We start from the raw sequence: 21,876 nt of genomic DNA on the forward strand, positions 1-21,876 counted from the left end.
CGTATGGCGGCACTATACACTGCGATCTCATTTCTAATACTTAATTCAAACATTTTAAATCCAAAACACGCACGCACACGCACACGCACACGCACACACACACACACACACACACACACACACACACACACACACACACACACACACACACACACACACGATCTCAAGCTGATGTAGAAATAAATGTTGACAGATTTGAAAAGTCTTAAGATTTCACACAAGATTTAAGATGAACATTATGTAATCAAATAAATTAACAAAATAGAAACATCCCTCCTCCCTCTATAATGGCCTTTTGGACCATTTAAGAGGAAGGCATAACTTACAGATAAGAAAACATATTCTGAACCATGTGCCATCTGTCTGTGAATAGAAATCCCTACTTTCAATATGGAACTGAATAAAAAAAAATTTCATGTCCTTTCAGTGTGTTATAGTTCATGGTTGGCTCGCCCGATCAAGGACATATTTGTTGAAGTTGGTGATTATGCACCATTTTCTCAGGGGATCATGCATTAAGAATTACTATGACAGGAGGAAAATGCAACAAAGTGCTTTATTTGTATTTATGAAATTAATGAAAAATATATCATATTGATAATAACAGGAAGAGTGTGACCCATTGAGAATGCATGTTGTGTAAGTGTGAAAAGATTTATAGGAACCATCAGGTGTTGAAAATGACACCACAGCATTTCTTCTCAAATCTATTTCAGCTGAAAGCTGTGAATACACAAACATTCATGGGCCTATATACCGTACTACCCTGAGCTGTACGAAACTGCCAGGTCCCTTCAACTCTAACCATCCCATGCCTCACTTTTGAGAAATGTCTTTATTCTGAAGGTCACGCTCACATTGGTCCTCAAAGATACAGAGCTGTAAGAGTGCACACTCTGTCAAAGTCTTCGTCAGGCAGAACCGGGTATCCAAAAGGATGAAAGAAAGAGGCAAGGTCTTGAGGATTTAAGACTTGGAAAGTACAGATAGAGAGAAGGCAGCTGGGAGGGTGGGGATTAGTAGGTGATACAGAGGACTGAGGAAGATGGAAGAGGGAGTGGAGGAAGAGAGTAGCATGGATGGAAACTTGGAATAAGTATCAGTTGACTATTTGAAGAATGGACTTGTGTAAATTAAGTATGAAGACCAGTAGGGAAATGAGAGAACCACAGTGATAGACGTCAGCGTAGAACTGGATACTGAACTGATACTACCTCAATCATGATATGCAAGTGAGTTTGAATATCAAACATATTTGTTATTGGTGTGATGATTTTCAAGATTGTAAAACATTATATTTTACATTACTCTGAAGGAGAATGACAAAAAAAACCAACCAAAAACATGAGAACAATATGTCATTATTTAGTCCATAATAAGAAGAGACGAGGAGAGGAAATAGATGCACATGTGCTAATTTTGCATTTCGTGTACATGTTTTGATTTCCACTGAAGTACATTCAAACAATCATGGGTGGAATAATCTGCAGCCACACATAGAAACTCCTGTGAGCAGTATGGTAGATTATTTCATCAGTTCTCTCAACATCCAATATGTGTACCTCCAGCCTCAAACAGGAAAACAGAAACATTATAAACAAGATTGTAAAATGACCCTCAACCCTAAATATTGAGTAATCATTTCTGTTCTAAACATTTAGAGTTTTGCAAACACCTGGTCCTCAGTTTCACTAACAATTTGCAATGCAATGTGGCAGTACACTGCACCACAGCTTGGATCAGAGAAACTCTGGATTAAATAAAAGAAGACACTTTGTGGCTTATCTAAAACTTTCTAGTAAAGTGTGACAGTGTAGCATATTGTAGCTTGGATCAGAGGGCCTGCATCCAATCTCCCTGGCTTCTATTACAGCCTCTGGCTGAATCAAAACAGCACCGCAGAGCCACCGATCTGCAAACTATCACTGGGAAGACAGACTGGGATGTCCTACAATGGCTTCTAATAACTCCAGTGTACTGAACAGCATGAGCAAGAGAGGGCTCAGGTGTGGATTTCTCTCTGTTGCTCTGCAACTGCTGCTGGATATACCCCACAACACATTTACATTCAAGCTCACTAGTCAGTTTGGGAATGACACAAATGTGTAAAATGGATTGTGAGTCTGTGCTCACACTGAACAGGCGTGTCATAAAGTCAGACAGATAGAAGCAGGGACAATCAGAAGCAACAAGAAGAGTGGACCTCTGACCCTTTCTGTTCTGTGTGTGTGTGTGTGTGTGTGTGTGTGTGTGTGTGTGTGTGTGTGTGTGTGTGTGTGTGTGTGTGTGTGTGTGTGTGTGTGTGTGTGTGTGTGTGTGTGTGTGTGTGTGTGTGTGTGTGTGTGTGTGTGTGTGTGTGTGTGTGTGTGTGTGTGTGTGTGTGTGTGTGACCGTGCATGCGTGTGCACTTTGGCAAGACATATTATTAAGTTGTCAGGTACCTGACAGAAACAAAGAGGTCAGAATTACTACCTTCTGACAGCTTCATCTATCTTGCTTCAGAATAGACACTCTTGAACACACACACACACACACACACACACACACACACACACACACACACACACACACACACACACACACACACACACACACACACACAGTGGGAAAAGATGGGTTGAGTGTAACATTATGGTGGTAAATTCACAAACTCCATACCCTTGGAAAGCGGCTTCGTCCAAAAGGTGTCAGTAGTCTTTAACCTTCAAACAAAATGCTTGACCACATCCAGGCATGGATTGGAATATTTCATAATGTTTTCATAATTTTTGGTAAGACAATGGAATGATATTATAATTCCATTTACAATAATTTACACAGCAAAATAAGTAAATAAGTATGTTATCTGCAAGCTAAACAATTAGTTTTTTTCTATTCTAATTATGTGGTGCCCTTTGCTCACTGACAAACAACATCTCAAAATATAATCTGAAAAACAAAGTACACTAATGGCTTAGAAATATTCAACCAAAGATGAATTGCCAGAGGCTGACTACTAGAATCTACATTTTATAGAAAAAAAAACAAACCCTAATATTCTTAAAAGAAAAATGTCTTTGATAAAAACTTTCAGCAGCAGCCCTCTCTCAGAAATAAATGAGGTGTACCCTGAGTGTTAAGTGGTTACGAAAAGGGGTTTGGGATTATAAAATGACTCCTCTTGCGCTCATCTCATTTCACATTTTCAAAGGCTGGCTCTTCTGCCTAAGGGACAGATTTCCTTTTAGCATGATCTTTTTTATATCACGTTACAAACAAGCGACTTCACAACCCTGGAGAAATAGCTCAAAATTGGGAACTTACATAACAGTGTTTAGAAGGAGTGTGGATTATAAGAAATGTATATGTTCCTGGAAGCGTTTTTCTTTTAATGAAAAAAACCACCGTAAATATGACAGATATTTTATCTCTGCAGAGACATTTGTGATCAAAGTATATTTGTTCGACTGTCATGAATGGAATTTTGCATGAACATATTAGTACATTAAATGCACACCACGATTTATTGATTGGACTGATTTATTCTCTATTAGTATAATCTCTAAAATTATCAGCCATGTTTTCTGAACATTCTCACCCTCAACTTTCCCCAAAACCCACTACCCAGTGTGTCGGTGAAGAAGAAGATGGGGGCTATTCCTCACCTTGGATCCACATATCCCCTGTTGCAATTACTTTTATTGGACATTAAATATTTTGGCCTGTCACAGGGATGAAAACTACTTCACCAACAGACTGAACATCTAAACATCTAGTAAACCACAGCTGCTAACTCTGAGCTAAAAAGATTTACAATTGCTTCTAAACTGACACCCTCATCCCACACACACTTTGTCTTATGCCAAGTAGTAATCTTTGGTTGCATAAAACAATGTATTTGCTGGAACCATTGTGATCCGCTGACAAATAAAATGTGACGATTCTGAATATTGACATAGTTTGTTATCTTTGCACTCGTGACCCTTATGGTGAGCGTGACAGGCCAACTGATTCACATTCACACAAGCTACTGTATATCAAAATATCTGATGATGACAAACCTGTCGACGATGCCACACATGTCAATTTGCAAGTGGCTGTAGTTTCCCAGCAGCCTTTGCTGCACTTTGATGAGATCCACAAGCTGGCCATCCAGAGTCAGCAGACGCATACACCCCTGAAACACTTTGAAGGGGTTTCTGCACTCGGCACTGCTCCTCTCCAGAGGACAACCTGGCAATGGAAACAAATACTCAATTAAAAGTAAAAAATTTGTATCTATGTTTTTGTATCAAAGTCTTGCCAATAAATTGTCCTCATAATGACTTATGTATCTATTTTTTATTTATTTTTAGCTATAGCCACCAGTTTTTCCATAAATCACTTCCACATTGATAATTATCAATGGAATGTGATTTACGCTGTTGTTCAAACTATTTCTGACGACAGTGCTGAGGCTGTGATGTCTTGGACACACTGCCAGCTTAATATATGTAGAACAGGGATCAATACTAACCAGCAACAGGGTTTCCATAAGTTAGTCAAGATTTACACTTCACAGCTTTTTTATTGGGAAATGAGGTTATTATCTGATTAAAACAAGCTGCTGATAATAAGACTGGTTGATAGACGGATGCTAAGGTTGAGTCGTTCATGTATAACTGCTTTCTCCTCAAACACCTATGGTTCACCTGTGTGTTCAAACAGGCAACAGTGTCGTTGCTGTGCCGGCTTAACATCTTTGTACACTCAGCTTGGCCTTATCGATGACCACTATTTGACTATTAGAGTTCATATTGAAGGCGAAGAAAGTAGACTATGTACAAACGATGTGTCTCTTTTTTTTTTCCTCAGCAGCGTCCACATTGATTTACACGAAAAGTTTGAAACGAGTCTGCTTGTTCACTTGCTATCCTCAGAGTATTTTTGATCACTGCTCCATTACCTCTCGCTGTGTGATGAGCCTTGAAACTGATTTTAGCTTCTTTGTGTTTACCCCCATCTAATCCCTGAGCACAAATGGACCTGAGGTGGTTGGCAGATAAGATTGACAAATCCTGTGAATGAGCCCCACGTTTTATCTATTGAAGGACGGATAGCATCCAGGTAGAAACAACAGGCAGCAGGCAATTTTGGGTTCAGTGTGTTGAGCACAGGCACCTGGACATGAGGACAGATGGGGGATTGAACCTGCACCCTTCCAATTGGGAGACGATGCACTGTCGACCATCTGAGCCACAGCTGACCTATAACCTACTGTATTCTTCCACCTTTGTGGATTCATTTTGATCATGATCAAGAATGTTGCCCAGTTGAAGTCAGATGCTTCCCATCTGTGCTGAACATTCACATATTACTACTACTACTACTACTACGTTCACATACAGTATTGAAAATAAGCACTGTATGAACTGTATGCACAGTATTACAGTAACTGTTGAATACAAATCCTTTTGAATACATACAACAAGATATATTGCTAAAATACTGCTTTCAAGTCAGACAAGTGAACCGCAAGTGTTCATAAAATACAGGGGTAGAAAAACAATATTATCGGACATTTGCAGTGAGGAGCCATGCTTTAATTGGTAGAGAATGGGATTTTTTGGAATAAGATAATGTGTTGCATGTATAGTTGTGCAGTTCGTCTTCATTTTCATGCACGTAGAAAACTAGCCCTGCAGAGATGGACGAGAGACAACTGAAAATGAAAAGACCTCAAGAGAACATAAAGAAAAGGTAAATGACCATTAGATGGAGAAAGAAAAAGATCACTTGTTATAAAGAGATGCTAAAAACAGATCAGACCAGAGAAGCAGAGGCAAGTGAAACCAATAGAGACGAGAGATTGAACCGCTTTATGACTTCATTCCACACTAAGTGGTACTAAACCTCTAATTGAGGTTTGAAAATGATCACTATTACAGAAATACCAGCATGAATTCTAAAAATTCATTGACACTCATGTACAATTTATATTAAGCAAGACAAGCATTTAGGAAATATTTAGAAATTCATGAGGAACTCATGCCAATGCACAAATACAAACAGTTCTCTGAGTGCCAGCAGCAGTAAAACTTAAAAAAAAAGCTGATTTTCCTTAATGTCCGCCTACCACCAAAGAAGAAGTGATTTTCTGAAGTTAGAGGAAGCGGAACGCTGGTGTGAGCGGTGGCTCCTTCATCTTTATCCACGGTGATGCTCAGATGATCTTGACTGAAGTGCAGCTCCACAGAGTGCCACTGGCCATCATGCAGACCAGAGCCTTGCAGCATATAAACACACACAAAATCAATTACACAGTAATATTACATTTCTATCCATGTGTGGCTTTGTTTTCTACAAGTCTGAGACTGAAACATGAATTGACAGGAACCTCTAACTTTTCTGTCCAATCGAGTTAAACCTCCCAGAATCAGTATGGACGTCGTACAGCGCCAGCTTCAGCCCTCCATCAGCGTCTCCACAGGATGTGTTCATGCAAAGTACTTCTCTGAACTTATAGTGTAAAATATATCAGAAGTTTTGGTAGATGCTTTAGGTCGCATTTACATGCATAAAGTGATTACAAGGTCTGTCGGTGTAGACAGCAATATTGATGAATACAGATGGGCAGGCTGGGGTTTGGTCGTTTGACATGCTTTCCTGCTACACTGGGGGGAAACTGGGAGGGGGTGTAAAAGACATACTAACAGAGATGAGTCGAGAAAGGAGAATCACAGTTTTCTGCCCCTCAAAATGAAATCCAGATTGAACTCCAGGTCAGTGTTTTCTGTGTGGAGTTCACACATTTTCTCTGTGTAAATCACAATCCAGTTAGTGACTCTAAATCAAATATTATTAGCAATTACTGTGAGTAGGGACATTTGTGTTTGTGGTCGTCTGTTGCTGGACAGACAGATAACCTGTTCAGTGTTTACCCTGCAATTATTTCAATGTCAGCTTGGATGGTCTACAGCTCACCGCTGCCCAAGCTTGAATACAGCAGGAATCAAAGATGAATAGAGGGATTTTATTTGAAGCAAACATTTGTAACCACCCAAAACTATTATTTTTGCCCTGTGCTCACAGACGAATCCAAAATGATTGTACAGTTTAAGCATTCAACTAGATTATATTACCATAAGTAATGATACCAAAAGTGAGTACAAGGGCAGATGTGTTGCTATGTGAAAAGACTTATATTTCTCAAAAATACTATAGAAAGCAACACCTTAGAAATAGCTGAAGGAGAAAGAAATTTAGCAGCAGTGAAATAGAGTATTTTCAGAGGGCCTTTACTGGTGTACAAATTATTAACAAACAAACAAATAAGGGGGCGGGGTTTTCTGAGGATGCATATGTTGTGTCATATGACAAAGATACTACGAGTGGTGTGTTAAAATACATCTCAAAAATGCTCCCGCTGTCAGGCATGTTTAAGAAAGGAAGGAATAATCATTGAAAGGCTTTAATGTGTTGACTGGGATGAGCAGAACCCAACTTAGTTTAGTATCTCAAAATGTTGCACACAAGTTTATGTTTTGGTTTTTATAAATTGTGATAATATTTTATTAAAATGCTACTTTGGATAAATCTAGAAAACAAGATCAGAAAACCAGATGTGTTTTCTCATATTGGGACCTTAACAACTTCTAAAGCTACCTTCCATCTAAGAAAGAAACAGAAAATGGAAAACTAGTAGATTTCAAAACTTCATGTGCTGCAAATTTATCTATAAAGCATTGTTCAAACAATGTTCAGAGTTTTGGAGGCTATTTGGCCCCCTAAAGATTGTGGCTCAAACCATAATGTCAGCACATATTTTATATCACCAAATTTCTAAATGATTTAAACTCAGATGAATGAGGGATCTCTTCATTTTAACTGTAAAGACATAAATACATCACTAAGCATACATTTTGTTTACTTTCAGCTATAAAAGTTGCTGCTTGTTCTATTTATGAACAAAGTGTGACTGTAGCTTAATGTGATTTAGTAGATTTGAATGAGGACAGTCATCGGCAGTCCTGACTGGACCTACTGTACCTGTGCTGAGCTCCAGCAGGGTCCTGTCAGCTTTACTGATCCGTAAGCGAAGCCTGGCCTCACTCAGGAACAAAAAAACTCTGTGATCCTGCTCCTGGAGGTCAAAGGTCAATAGTAGCCCTGCCTTATTCCACGTCCTAAACTGCAGCGTTACACTAACAACCTCTGATGACCATGATGTTTGCCCAGGCAGCTGCAGGAAGCTGTGGGAGTCGGTGAATGTCACACCGACAGAAACTGACTCTGCACAGGAAAAGGTCACGTTGCCCTGAGAGCGAAAGAGAGAGTGAGATATGATTGAAGGGAGAGAGAGAGAGAGAGAGAAATGATTAATAAAGAGATAATAAAACATGAATATTCATCAGTGGCAAAAAGCTGACTCGGTTTGACTGGATGTCACAGAGGTCCCATCAGCACTTCTCTGAAAAAAGGACACCTGTATTACCATACTGAAATGAGCTGAGTGGCTGCAATGACGCAAGCGAACACTGAACACCTGAATCTTCAGGATAATATTGTGTTTGTACTTCTTTCACTATTACTTTTACTCCTCATTCGTCCATCACAGAGCAATACAAATGATACATCAGAAAATTTTTTTACATCAAGATTGTTATGGGACGTCTGTTATATGTATAACTCAGTTCTAAAAACCAAGACACATCAAAGCGGAACCTCTGGAGGGAAATAATGATACTCAGTAGAGGACATATGATGTGCTGTTTTTAATATAACATGAGACAAAAACATTTTCCTTCAAACAGTAGAATTTAAATCATCTTTCTAAAGCTTTGTCATATAAGCATATAAGCTTTCTAGTTTTCTACTTTTCTTGCTGCTGTATTCACTTTGCTTTTGGGTTTGTAACTCTAAAATGTGGTTGTGGTGACACTAGTGATGATATTAAAGGAAATAATGTTAATGCCGATGGCTCTGATGGTGACAACAGATGCAAAAATAAAGTGAATGTTGACGCAGATGATGAAACTAATGATGATCAAAATAATAATATTGTCAGCGAGCATTAGCATAATGATATTGATGTAGAAGAAGAAAGAGAAATTAAGATGGGAAAATGCAACACAACAAGCCTAGAAAGAACAAAAGTGCCCAACTACTTTTGGGTTTTTCATCTTGTCGGTGTTGGACTAATGTGTTACTGACCAATGATGTAATTAACCCTCTTGTTATGTTCATCTGTGAGCAATAGCAAAATGTTGTGTCAACAAATTGATCTGATGCATTTTTAATTGCCACCATGATCAAGGGAAGGTTTACCTCTTTTACTTTTAAGGATCAGAAGAAGAGTGAACTTTTTTGGTTGTTTTTTGAGAGGAAAAAATGAAAAGCCCCTCTCCTCATACTTCAGAATTCTAGTGAATGGATTACTAGTTTCAAAGGTAACAGTAAAATCAATATAGAACATATCATATACTTGCATGTTGATTAAAATTAGAAACATATAATCGGCCCTTTTCATAACACGAGCTACCAGTATTTTTCATAAATCCTTGTGATAAATGTGCTTGCTCACAATTTGACCATTTTTTTAGTGAGAACAAAATTTACCTTGAAGATGACTCAGTGTCCCAAACCCTGGCCGAGGAGTTATGACTATGAGAAATATGAATGGCAAATTCTGTTGACAGCAAAACAGAAATGAATCTTCTCTATTTTCTAGTTTTTTGTAATGAAATCAAGCATTATATAAATCAAAACAAGAAAAACAAATTAAAAGTTCACCTTCTTTTAATAAAGCAGCCAAGATTTTAAGTCCCTACATTAGATTGTGAGACAATTCATTGGTCTCATTCTGTTCTTGAAAGATAAAATATACTCTATAGTTTCCAAAACTTGGAGAGGTTGTGTGTGTGTGTGCGTGTGTGCGTGCATGCGTGCGTGCATTTTATAGCCACAGTAACTTTTTATTTAATGTAACAAAAGCATCAGGGTAAATCTTCAAGACATATAATTTAGGATTAAAGTCACCTCTTTGCCAGTAATTTGACTTTTTTTTTAAAGATTAAAGTCATTCGGGGACATTACCACACACAATGAAATAGCGACTCAAGTTTGGTGACTGTATTTAATGCATGAGTGACAAATATTAAAGTTAAAGTGGTGTAATCTCGCCAAAGTAATATACAGTAGTGTCTGCTCAGCCACATATACAGTAATAATTTAGAGTGCATGTTCACAGCTTGAGTCTGAGCTAAAGCCTTCAACCAATCCTCTAAGGTTACAGTCTCCTGTTTTCGATACCTGCAGAATGCAAAGTGAGGAATCTTTACATTCAGTCAAACAGATTGTAAATTAGAGATACCTGTCCTCTGGCCTCCAGATGCTGTAAAAGTCAAGTCTTGTTTTCTGGGATGGACAGTAAGAGAAGCTCAAAACTCACAGGCTGCTTTACATATTAAATCTCTGCAGCTGAAGGTATTCATGGAAACACTTTGTTGACATTTCATACAATACTTGCAGTTATTCAAATGAGAACTGTTGTTGAACGTTGGACACTTTTGAAACTTTAAAACCTGGGTCTGTCCTCCCCGGCTAAAACGCTTTACCACTCAAAAGTACAACAATTGAAATAGTTGTACTTGTATGTAAATTAAAATTTTAGCAAGGAGCTCTATACCAATCATTGATTGTATTTTTTACAAAGGTTTTTTTTCTTTTGTCTGTTTTGAAGACTTTATTAAATTTGCTGAAAAATCGACTATTTTTGTTAAATGTCTCTTTTTCAGACAAGTTAATATGACAGGTTAGGGTTTTTTATAACTTCTTATATGAAGTTAATGAACTGAAAAGACACCAACCACACACAGTTCAAGTAGGTAGTGTCATGCTTCAGGTTTGTTCTGGTGTTTTTATGCGAGTCTAAGGCCACATTAACATGTGCCCGGATTTTTACAAAAACGGATATTTCGCCCTCTATGTTTACAAGAAAATCTTAATTGGCACGGACCCGCATATACACCTGGTTCAGAGCTACTATGAGCATGCCAAAACTGCAGGGGGCAGTGTAATGAGAATCATGAAGCCAGATAGCCTGGAAAAAACACAACGTCATGAATTGTGACGTAAATCTCCGACTACCTTTCTACAGATGTCTGTAGTGACTCGTGGCTGCGTTTAAGTGTAAATAAATGCAAGGCCCAAACGCCGAGAAACATCACCATTTTTTAAATACCCAGGTACGTGTATACATGGCCTGACTTTGGGTGCGTCCAAATAGTCCCTCCTGTCTCCTTTCCTATTTACTTTTCCTTCACCCCCGGAAGTGTTTATGTGGTGGCCATGATAAGGAGCGTTCAAATTCTCAATATGCTAAGGAAAGGAGGCTCAATTCTTCCTTTATAACCTCCTAGCCTAGGAAATACTGATGCATCCTTTACCGAAGGAGACGAGATCATGCTGCCCCACAATTCCTTGCGGCGACAACATTTAAAGGGACCCGCTCGGAGACTCACAATGACTGAAAAGGGCGCAGATCATGTAAGTTACCAATGGAATAATATACCATGAACAACGTTAAATAATCTGAAGCCCATATACAAACTATGAATGTTATGTGGATGTTGTAAAACGAACAGGGTGAAGTAAAGATTTTGTGCAGCCTATTCTCAGATTGCATTGGTTATTTATTCACCTGGCAGCCGTTTCACTTTTGTCCCTCGTAGCCTGGCAGCCTCTTTTCCTTTGATTTCAATTCAAATCTTGTGATATTTTAGATTATATCAGCGGTTAGAGGCACAGGGGAAAGTGTTATAAATGTAGTCCATTTTTGAAAATTTGTCGTTTTTTTCACCACAGCACACGTCACTAACTTTCACCGTCGTCCAATTATTATTACGTCACCTAGTGTAAGTGTGGTCTGATTGTCAAAAGCAACGTAATCGCCTTTCCCTAACTCCCGTAGGAAGTCTCCTAACACCTTTCCTTAACCCTGTGACGTCATCCACGGGGTGAAGGAAAAATGGATAGGAAAGGAGATAGGACGGACTATTCTGCAGCACCCGACGTCTCTTGTTTCAGGCTCCTTGGTTTCCCCTTGTGTCTGATTTCTGTTCCCCACCCTGATGTCTTTCACCTGTGCCTGAGTGTGAGATGAGCTGCACCCGATGCCTTTAGTATATGAGACACTTGGCTTGTGTGCTCTGCTTGGTTCATCTGCGTTTCTGTGTCAGTGCTCCTGTGTTTCAGCGTTCAGCGGGTCTGTGCCTTCCTGTACTGCAGCTTTCATGTTTTTGTTTTTTTCTGTGGCCTTTTCTCTTGAGCTGCAGCTTCCCTGTGCCTTTGCAGCGTGTGCTCACCTGACTGCAGAGTTTTGTTATTTTGGACATTTGGTTTCTGTTTTTGTAAAATAGTTTGTAACGTTCTTGGGCGTGTCCGGTATCCCTTGAACCTACCTCACCCAACCCAAACACAATTTGTGCTGATTTCGATGAATAATAGCAGAGTCATAAAATCAAACAACACAAAATGGCTGAACCTCTCGGCTATTACATTGTGGTGTAGTTCACATGATAAGCAGGAATAAACCATTTACCCACGTAAACCAAACACTCGAAATAAAACCAAAATGAAGAGCCAAAACTGGAAAACCCAGGAGAAAGATCGATGGGGGCTCAGTTGGCTCAACAACACAGCCTGATGTTGTTTTGCTGTTGAAGGACCTCAAAGCAAATTTGCACATCAATATAATATCTGGAGCCGGATGTCTCTTCTGATGAGCTGATGGATGACAGTTTACCATAATGATGATTCAATGTGCTAAAACACAGCATAGCACTTACCAGTCCAGTGACCTGTGGGCTGTTCTGTTTTGCCAGGCGTATCAGGTTAACGTCACAGTAAAGAAGGTTTTCCAGGCAGCCATGGAAGTTCCTGTTGGGCAGGATGGGTTTCTGCAGTCCATGGCTCCTGACAGCCGCTAGACTCAGCTACATAGGAAATGAACACATTTTTGATGAAAATGTGTTTGCATTTGTTCATTCATTCAGTTTTAACGTGCCTTTGTCATTTTAATAATTAGTTTTCTTTGTCTTGTTGAAGGTATTTCTAAATTAATTTCTCTTCTCTTAAAAATAATTTTTAATAGTAAGTTTTATTCAACAATCTAAAGTGACTTGTCTTTGCTGTTTCCTTGTTCTTACTTGTTTTGTCTTAGCAACACCTTGTTACTCATGTTTGAATCACTTTGAATCTTTAAAGATTAGATAGAAATTAAGATTGATAGTTGTCTGATTTATTCAGTATCAATCAGTCTAACAAAGTATTACGTGCCACTGTCAGTTGGCGTTATGTCTTTATTGTAGTCAAACTTTGCAAAAGCCAAACAAATTCACAAATCTGTGTCTATGTATATAACCCTGTCAAGATATGTTGCATGGAGACTCAACTGTCTCCACCATTTTCTGATATTATTATTATTATTATTATTATTATTATTATTATTATTATTATTATTATTATTATTATTATTATTATTATTATATAGGTACCATACTTATTTGACTATTTATGAAAAAGTAGATTGGCTGTTGTGTGTCAATGGCCCATTAAATAAACTGTACCTGTGTTATACTATTGTGTAAGGAGTAAAACTATATGAAAAGCTCTGTGATGTTTGAAGCATAAATGCTTTTGGCTGAGAGCGTTTTTCTTCTCACCACATGAATATGCCAGCGGCTGAGCTCAGGTGGTGTGTGAACCTGCTGTGTGTTTTTGTCTACGGTGAGGTTGAGGTGAGTGCTGAGTTTCTCCAGCTTTATGTGGTGCCAGTGCTGGTCGTCGAGCAGACTACCCAGAGAAACAAGAAGCTTTCCACCAGAGGATGAGCTCACACCTGCAATACGAAGAGAAAGAAGCAGATTGTTGGCGTGAAGGTGCATTAGCTAAAAAGCGCAATGTCTCCATCTAATGCATATATCCTTTCATGTCCGGTCCTATTTGAAGATCTGACTATTAGCTGAAAAACTCTCCAAGGTCAGCATCCTGTGTGTCGTTCTCCGAAACACAATTTTAACAAGAGCAAACTTACTTGAAGGATTCCAGGAAAAAGCTGTCTGTTTCAGATAGCAGGAAAATCTAAAGGAGGATTTTTCAAAACAAAGGAATCACAAAAACTTTGCAAGTTCTCTGAAATATACTTTCATCTTGGTTTCAACCATGAGAAGGTCACCTAGGTCACCTTCCCTCATTAGAGAGCACATCTCCATATGCTGAAAGAGAAGACTGCCGAGCATGATGAATGATGATGCTGCAAAGTGGTGGCAGGACATAATTGATGACAGAACCAACACCGGTGGATCTATCTTTGTATCGCAGGACATTTTGGGAGAGAAAAAGGGGGTCCTGCCGATGAAACGATGCCCAGAAGAAGGAAAGAGATGTCATTAATTATGAAGAAAACTTTCTTTCTGACAGACTGATCAGGGGCCTCATCGGGTTGCTTACACACAAAACGTGTCCTGAAAGAAGTGTACGCCACTTCTCAGGCAAACTTTGTGATCTAAAAAAAAAAAAAAAACTTTGTAGGGGGAACGTGCGTACTTTTGACCTTGCACAAAAACATTTTGGAGGGGGGGGGGCTTGTGATATAGATGGTGAGGTGGTGAATTGAAGCCAGATTCATCTCATACATTTATTGTTTTAATGTCATCACATATCAGACTCATGGATCCACATAATCATTAACAGCCAAGCCTGCAGTGTTATAGATGTGTTCGTTTATTGAGCCATTACTACTGAATTACAACCTGCAGGAGTCCCTCTGCTTCCTTGTGCAGGATTCTCTGGCCAGCCTGACTCAGCTGCTGCTGGATGCCTGCCACAGTCTGCTGACATGTTGTCAGGAACTGGTCTGCGGGAACGACCTTATTACCATCCCCTACCAGCCAAAGTGTCCTGTGTTCGTGGTCGACTTGGTCCGAGATCAGACTGGAGTTCATTACAGCTCTCCTTTGGAGAATTTTGAAACATCCATTGTTAATCTGTTTGACCAGGGTGTTTTGGTCACACACATATCACAGCTTGCCAAATTTGTATGGCAGAAGTTATTTATTCATGATGCGGAGTTTCTGAAGACCGTGGATTTGTGGGAGCCAGATGTAAGAGAGCTGAGGAAGAAGGTCAGCAGATGTCTGGTACAAGCAGTCATCTGCTAGCTATACAACTTGGACATAAAAACGTATCTGAAATTTCATAATGAAGAACAGACATCCCAAGAAATGAAGAAAGAGGTTGAACATCATCTTGAAGATATAGAAGGGATGAAGCACACCTTCCCACCATCCATTGTGATTTGTCTACTTGCTGTGGTTGTGGAGCGTGTACAGCAGTTCCTCTTTAAAAAAAAAAAAAAAAGTAAGGCTTTAGCCAATAAGCTACTGGACCACTTTGCTGTGATTCTACCAAAGCAGCTTGACAATGTATGTAATTTCTTTTGAGGCATGAAAATGGCATGGTAGTGTAATACATAGATGCATGGTATTTACATTTGTGTATGAGTGACTTCGGATAGATGGGCCTCGATAACCTGGGTAGGTAGTCCATCTAGGGGAAGGAAAACCCTGATTTCAAACCTTATGCCCTGCAGCATACCCAGTCACGGGAAAGGCTTCGGGAGTCAATCCTAAAGAAAAATCTAGAGCTGGAGTCCCGAAGTCGGTCAGCTGCTGTTTCAGTGAGGTTCCGGCAACTCCTGCAACCCTGTTGGCTCTACCTTATTATATTTGCCTTTCCAGCATCAAAAAGTTGTGAGAAAGCAAGTTCAGCGTGAGAGCACCAAAAGTCTCGACTCAAAGAAGCACAATCATGTTACACTGCAGTAACTGCTTAATCTGTCCAGACTGGATGGACTAATCTTTCATGTTCTTGTGTGAAGCTGAAGAGTTTGCACTTGACATCAGTCTCCCATTTTTTCTGCAGGGTTTGTTGTTTCAGACAGTTCCTTGAGGCAATATTCATCTAAACATATTCAGTGTGCTTATCCATCACAGCTCCTCACTGAGGGTCGACAGCTCGTTATGATGGACGGCAGCTCATATCAGGAGACATGTTCTAATTCTTTCAGGGTTTTTAATATCATGTGGTGAATAGTTTGACTCAAGTAAAGTTCAAACTCCATAATTCCCGATTTTTATCAATCAATCAATGGTTTATTACAAGAACAAACAAAAATGGAGAACACAATTCATTTTCACTACTGCAAAGGCTTCCCACTGCCATTCCTTTCACTCAGTCATAACGTATAAACTCCTAACGATCCTAAAGTACCAAACCAGTACAGTAACTATTACAACCTCATCACGGAAAAAATGAGAGACAGGATATGACAATCTATCAAATGTTATAAATGAGACACTGCAAATTTAGAATTGAAAGTAGCAACCTGTAACAAACCAGTTGAAGCAACCGATTGGAAAAGGTGAGAAAGAAGTTGGTGGAATATTTCATCAATGATCAGGTTTGTTGGTAACGGGTCGCTAACATGCACACAATCAGGAATCTCTCATGAGATGGAATTTCAACTGAGCATAAGGCTTGGATCGCTGGGACACATATGCCAGCACCAACAATGCAGAAATCTTACTTATTGTAGAAAGTCAATGTGAAATCACCTTCTGTATAGATTATACAACTTTATGGTAAAACTGTCCAGGTGCTACAGTGAGCCGGCTGCAGTTCAGAACCTTCTAATTCCTGAAGATAGTTTGTGAAGCAAAATAATTCCAAGGTAGACCCTGAGCTATAAGGGAGGGGAAATCATCTATCAAGCAATGATTTAAAAATGAAATCTCACTTTCAAGGCTTTATGAGTTGATACTCTCAGCCCTCTCAGTTCTCAAATTCTAACAGGGTGTTGTCACAAAAAAAGGTGATCCTACACATTGGTGAATGTAACACGGCCTCAGCTTTTATGGAAAGGGATCAAGTATACAATGAAAATAACAAATTGCACACAGCTTTCTGGATACGACACATGTATGTTCTTTTCTGGGCAACTTCTAACAGCAGAAGGTGCATGATTGTCCTAAAGTCACACACACACACACACACACACACACACACACACACACACACACACACACACACACACACACACACACACACACACACACACACACACACACACACACACAAACACACCACGCACACACACAATGAGTAGAATAGCTATCTTTGCTTTTTCAGGCTCCTCCAAAGCGCTTATGAGTGTGTTTACAACAGAAACTCCTGGAGACTCAACGCACATCGCTGTAGACAAAGTGAAAGTCTGTGCAAATGTAACAGTAATCACCACAGTTTTACATTTTCTCTGCAAACTGGCACAGTTTGTCCTGAGGGATTCATTTCAACAACACTGCTCAAATGCCTGGGGATCATGTCCTTGCAGCTTCTGTCATTGTGGGCAAAGACCACAAACATGATTGTGTTGATGTTTTTTGATTGTAACATAGTTAATGCTTTGTACAACTTGTTGTCTAAAGATGTTGGGATGACGTGCAAAATATTAGTAACACATTAACAAAGTTTATGCACAACAGAATACAGACTTCAAATTATGACAATGTGGGGTTTTTGTGTGTGTTTTTTTTCTTGCATAAGATTTTGTTTTTGTCTTTTTGCAGAATAGTTCAGCTTCATGTCTGATACAATCTGCTACTCTGGAATTCTGCTGCTTTTTTACATACTGGTGTTGTGTTACTGACTCTGTGAATACTGAATTGCCAAGTACTTTAAAGGAGACTTAGTTGATTTTTCTAATCCAATTACCAGTGGTTGAATTTCCATGTTGCTCTGACAAGTGTTATTTAGCAAGACACTGAACCCCAGTTTGCTCCCAACGGTGTGCAAACACTTTGTAGGGCATCTGTCACCGCTGTGACGTGAGTGTGTGCTCCAGTGGGTGAATGTGACTAATCATGGAAAGTGTGATGAGACTGCGGCAGCAGAAAATGTGTTACCTGACTAATTATTTTTTAAGGATATTGTAAAACTTTGAGCATCTGTGATTTCCAAATCACTGCATCCTCTTTTCATTCAGATATTACATTACAATATCACATATACAACCTTTCTTTTTACTTTAGGATTGCACACAAAACCAGAAAACAACAGTGCCAGCATGGGCTGAATAATGCAAGCATAGAGAAAAAAGAAGGTCCTTCACTTAACATGCAGCTTGCCAGGCATGCCTCTCTGATGCCATCCTAATTTATTCAGCAATACTTAACACCATCCGTCCAGAGCTCAGTGGAGCAGGACACAGTGGCCCTCAGAGTATTTGCTGTTGCGTATTACAGCATCCTGGTGATGCTTCAGAACTGAACTGAATTATGAAGCAGCGGGGTACATTACAGCACACTGACATTTTGATAAATGTAAAGCACAGAGAAAATGAGATGGTTTTGGATAGCAGACATAAATCTTAATGAGCCAGTCAGTTTATTCCAACTGCTTGGACAGCCACAAGCAGTCAGAGTGGGTCTAAATGTCTCACTGTATTTATTTGTTTGCCTGTCTTATCTCCTCTTGTTGGTGTGTTGGTCTGTCTGCAGTGTTGTTGCCATTCAGCCGGTAAATAATTCTAATAGGAAAGCCATTGTTTCCAGTTGAGCTTCATGCTTGCATGTTTACAAGCAGTATGTAACACCAATGCTCAGTGTTGATGAGCACAATCCATGTTTAGCTCTTCTCTCTTCTGATGTTTTTCTCTTGATGTGACAGGATCGGGTTGTCAAATGGGAGAGAGATAAGTCAGAGAGTGTTGTTCACTGTCCTATGAAAATGATACATCCAACCTTTCAGGTATTGTGTTTGGTTTGAAATTGCCTTGCCTTGCCTTGCTTTGCCTTGCCATGTCTTCTACAAGCTATTGGTCTAAATTACTCTTTCTGCAGACTGCAACCTCTTGGGAGACTCAGAGGAGGGAAGGAAGGGAGACTTTGTGAGGGAGAGGGGAATAGAGAAAAAAAAAAAGCATGTACCTGAAAAAAGTTACAGACAAAAAAGTTATAGACAACATATAAGAAAAGCTATGATATATCACAAAGTAGAGACAGAAAAGATCCGAGAAAGGGCCCCTGAGAGAAAGGGTCAGGGGCAAAAACAGAGACAAAGATGACATGAGGGAAGAAAAACTCACAGCATCAACACTGGAACTGAGGCAGAACACTTTCTTCCGATGACAGTCACTTCACTTCAATTATCATAGTTCAAACTAATCTCTGCACTGTTACAACAGCCTGTGTATATGAACATTCTCAGCCTCACAGAGTTTAGTTTGCCCTTTGTTGAATATCAACTGCAGTCGAGCAGTGAAATGTGACAGGCATCACTCAGGGAGCTGGTGTCAGACTGATGGCTTTTGCAGATGACACCTCTCTACAGTTGACATACCCCAGACAATACCACCAAGAAAATAATAGTCCTTCACCCTCTCCCAACAAGGGGAATTGAACAGTATTCTGTTGTTATTATGGGGATGTAGAAATGAAGTGTTAGGAGGACAGGGTGAGTGTGTGGGATGGATAGGATCAGAGAGAGAAATACACCAGCTGAAAACAACAAATTCAGACTTATTTCTTGGGCAAAAATATGAGTGGGGTTCGGGGATTTCTGTGCATGTGCATGCTTGTGTAGTAAGATACTGATAGAAATGTGTGTACTAAATAAGCGAGACATTTTCCAGGGATCAATATAATAATAAAATGCAGCTGTGTTAGCTAAACATTCAGCCCTGGAATACTAACAATTATGCTCAATAAACCGATCAAGGCAACAGCAAGCTGATTATTAAAGAATAATACAATAGGGTATGTTTATAAGTTACACATATTTACAAAAGAGAACAGAAAATATGCTGTGTTTAAAGAGAAGTGGGTTGGATACATATAAGTACAAAGTATTGATCTGAGGACATTCAGCCTTTTAATAGGTTGTTTTTAAAGGTTTTACTATTTAAGTAGGCTTCTGTAGTGAATTTTATTTGTATTTTTTTGGTGTATTTTGACATTATATTTGCCAGTTTTATCTGCAGATCAACAAGACATATTTCTATATTGTTTATTATACAGCCTTAAACCTGCCCAGATATCCTGAGTAAGGACAAACTCAGTTTAAAATGTTAGTTTTTATTTTATTTATTTACTAAGATTAAGAATGTAACAGCAGGCCAACTCTCTCACCAAGCTCAGATCATCTAAAACTTGCTTTTTTGAACATTAAAATTAGTTCACTGAACTCTGACAACCTTCATAGGTACCAGATCTGAATCCAACAGTGCACCTTTGGGATATGTAGGGATGGGATTTTTACTCCATGGAAGTGGAAAAAGAACCAACATGCAAGCAGCTTTTTTTAGACCAAAATCTTGCCAATGTTTCCAGCACCTTTCTAAACCTCTGCCACCCCGGCAGTATTATAGAGTGTATAGACAGAGTTAAAAAACAAAATAAAGCTACAAATCACTGAAACCTCACACTAACCACTGTCCATTACTTGCTAGAGATTTTCTACTTTGTCTTTGCAGCAACATTTAAGTCAGATTAACAGTAATGTCATTGCAAAGAGCAGATACTCAGAAGCCTGGCTCTCTATAGACAACTCCACATGAACCATCTTATGCTCACACGTTTTGCATGTAGTTCTCCTAACATCCCAAACATGCTTCTTGACTTATTTTATGAAAAATATTCAGATAACGTATGATTTAAAAAATAAAAAATAAATAAAAACAGAATGCAGTTGGTGGTAAAGGTCAGAATCAGCTTTATGTCACTGTTTTCACTGTGTCTTGTTAACGACCCAGTATTTAAGTTCTGTGTTGCCAGTGATTTAGTGCTCCCCAGATCATCTCGTTACTTGTATCCTGTTCATGCCTGGATTCCCTCTTGCCTGTTTTTAAACATTGTTTTTGCTTGCATTGATCTTACTTCAAGATGACTGTCTTTTGAATAAACACTGCCTGAGAACTAACCCTAACCCCAATTTTGAGTTCACATGCCAACATTGTCAATGAGTTAAAGTACAACACTGTTTTTCAATTACCATAGATTATCTCACCATAGAACAAAACACAGCTGTGTGTTTGTTTTATTATCAGAGAAAGCTGCGTATTTCAAAACATATTAAATGTCTAACTTTTTATTTTTTTTCCTGAAGGAAAAGGGCAATACTAGTCATAAAGTGAACAGAAAAACCTTCAGTCTGGGCAAAGGGAAGGAACAAATGGTGAGCTGAGAGATACTCCAGCTCGTGCTGCTGGAGTATCTGGCATGGCGTGGGTTATAAGAGATTCGCCATATGGTAATAATATGACGACCTGGCAGCCCTACAACACCTCAGGTTTAACCTCATTTACACACACACACACACACACACACACACACACACACACACACACACACACACACACACACACACACACACACACACACACACACACACACACACACACACACACACACACACACACACTGCTTCCATGATGCTTGAGTCGGTGCAAGCATAGATCATCGTGTTATGCGGTGCCAGCCCACTGTGCTCCACACAGTTCATCCTTTACAAATGTTGCCTGTATCCATCCCAGATTAAAAGAGAGAGAATCACAGAGCGGACGTCAAGCTGAGTGAGAACCAGCTTGAAACACACAGACTAGCTAAAACTCGGGGAGCGTTTGGGGAAAACCCCCCCAAAAAAACAAGTCAGTAATAAAAATGGCAAACATATGTTTTTTCTCTCCTCATGCAGTCAGTCGATAACACCACTGTATTTGCTTCTTCATACCGGAACTGATAAAATTTCACAATTATAATTTGTGCTTCATTTGATTAGTTTTGCCAGCAGAATTGTTTGAAA

At 39.3% G+C, this 21,876-nt stretch overlaps 1 protein-coding gene across 1 annotated transcript in view; it reads right to left on the reverse strand.

Annotated features, from left to right (window-relative positions):
• The window catches only part of LOC308115616 (contactin-associated protein-like 4), a gene marked incomplete at both ends in the record, with an annotated part of 108,741 nt that overhangs the window by 40,475 nt on the left and 46,390 nt on the right, over positions 1 to 21,876 (reverse strand). Inside the window, 5 exons of the mRNA XM_080473209.1 lie at positions 4,041 to 4,212; positions 6,095 to 6,244; positions 8,008 to 8,275; positions 12,807 to 12,953; positions 13,683 to 13,858. Of these exons, the coding sequence (XP_080329335.1) occupies positions 4,041 to 4,212; positions 6,095 to 6,244; positions 8,008 to 8,275; positions 12,807 to 12,953; positions 13,683 to 13,858 (913 nt within the window). The remainder of the gene's footprint in view (positions 1 to 4,040; positions 4,213 to 6,094; positions 6,245 to 8,007; positions 8,276 to 12,806; positions 12,954 to 13,682; positions 13,859 to 21,876) is intronic.

This window comes from Lipophrys pholis (genome assembly GCF_963383615.2).
Source record: "Lipophrys pholis genome assembly, chromosome: 10".
Taxonomy (NCBI): Eukaryota; Metazoa; Chordata; class Actinopteri; order Blenniiformes; family Blenniidae; genus Lipophrys; species Lipophrys pholis.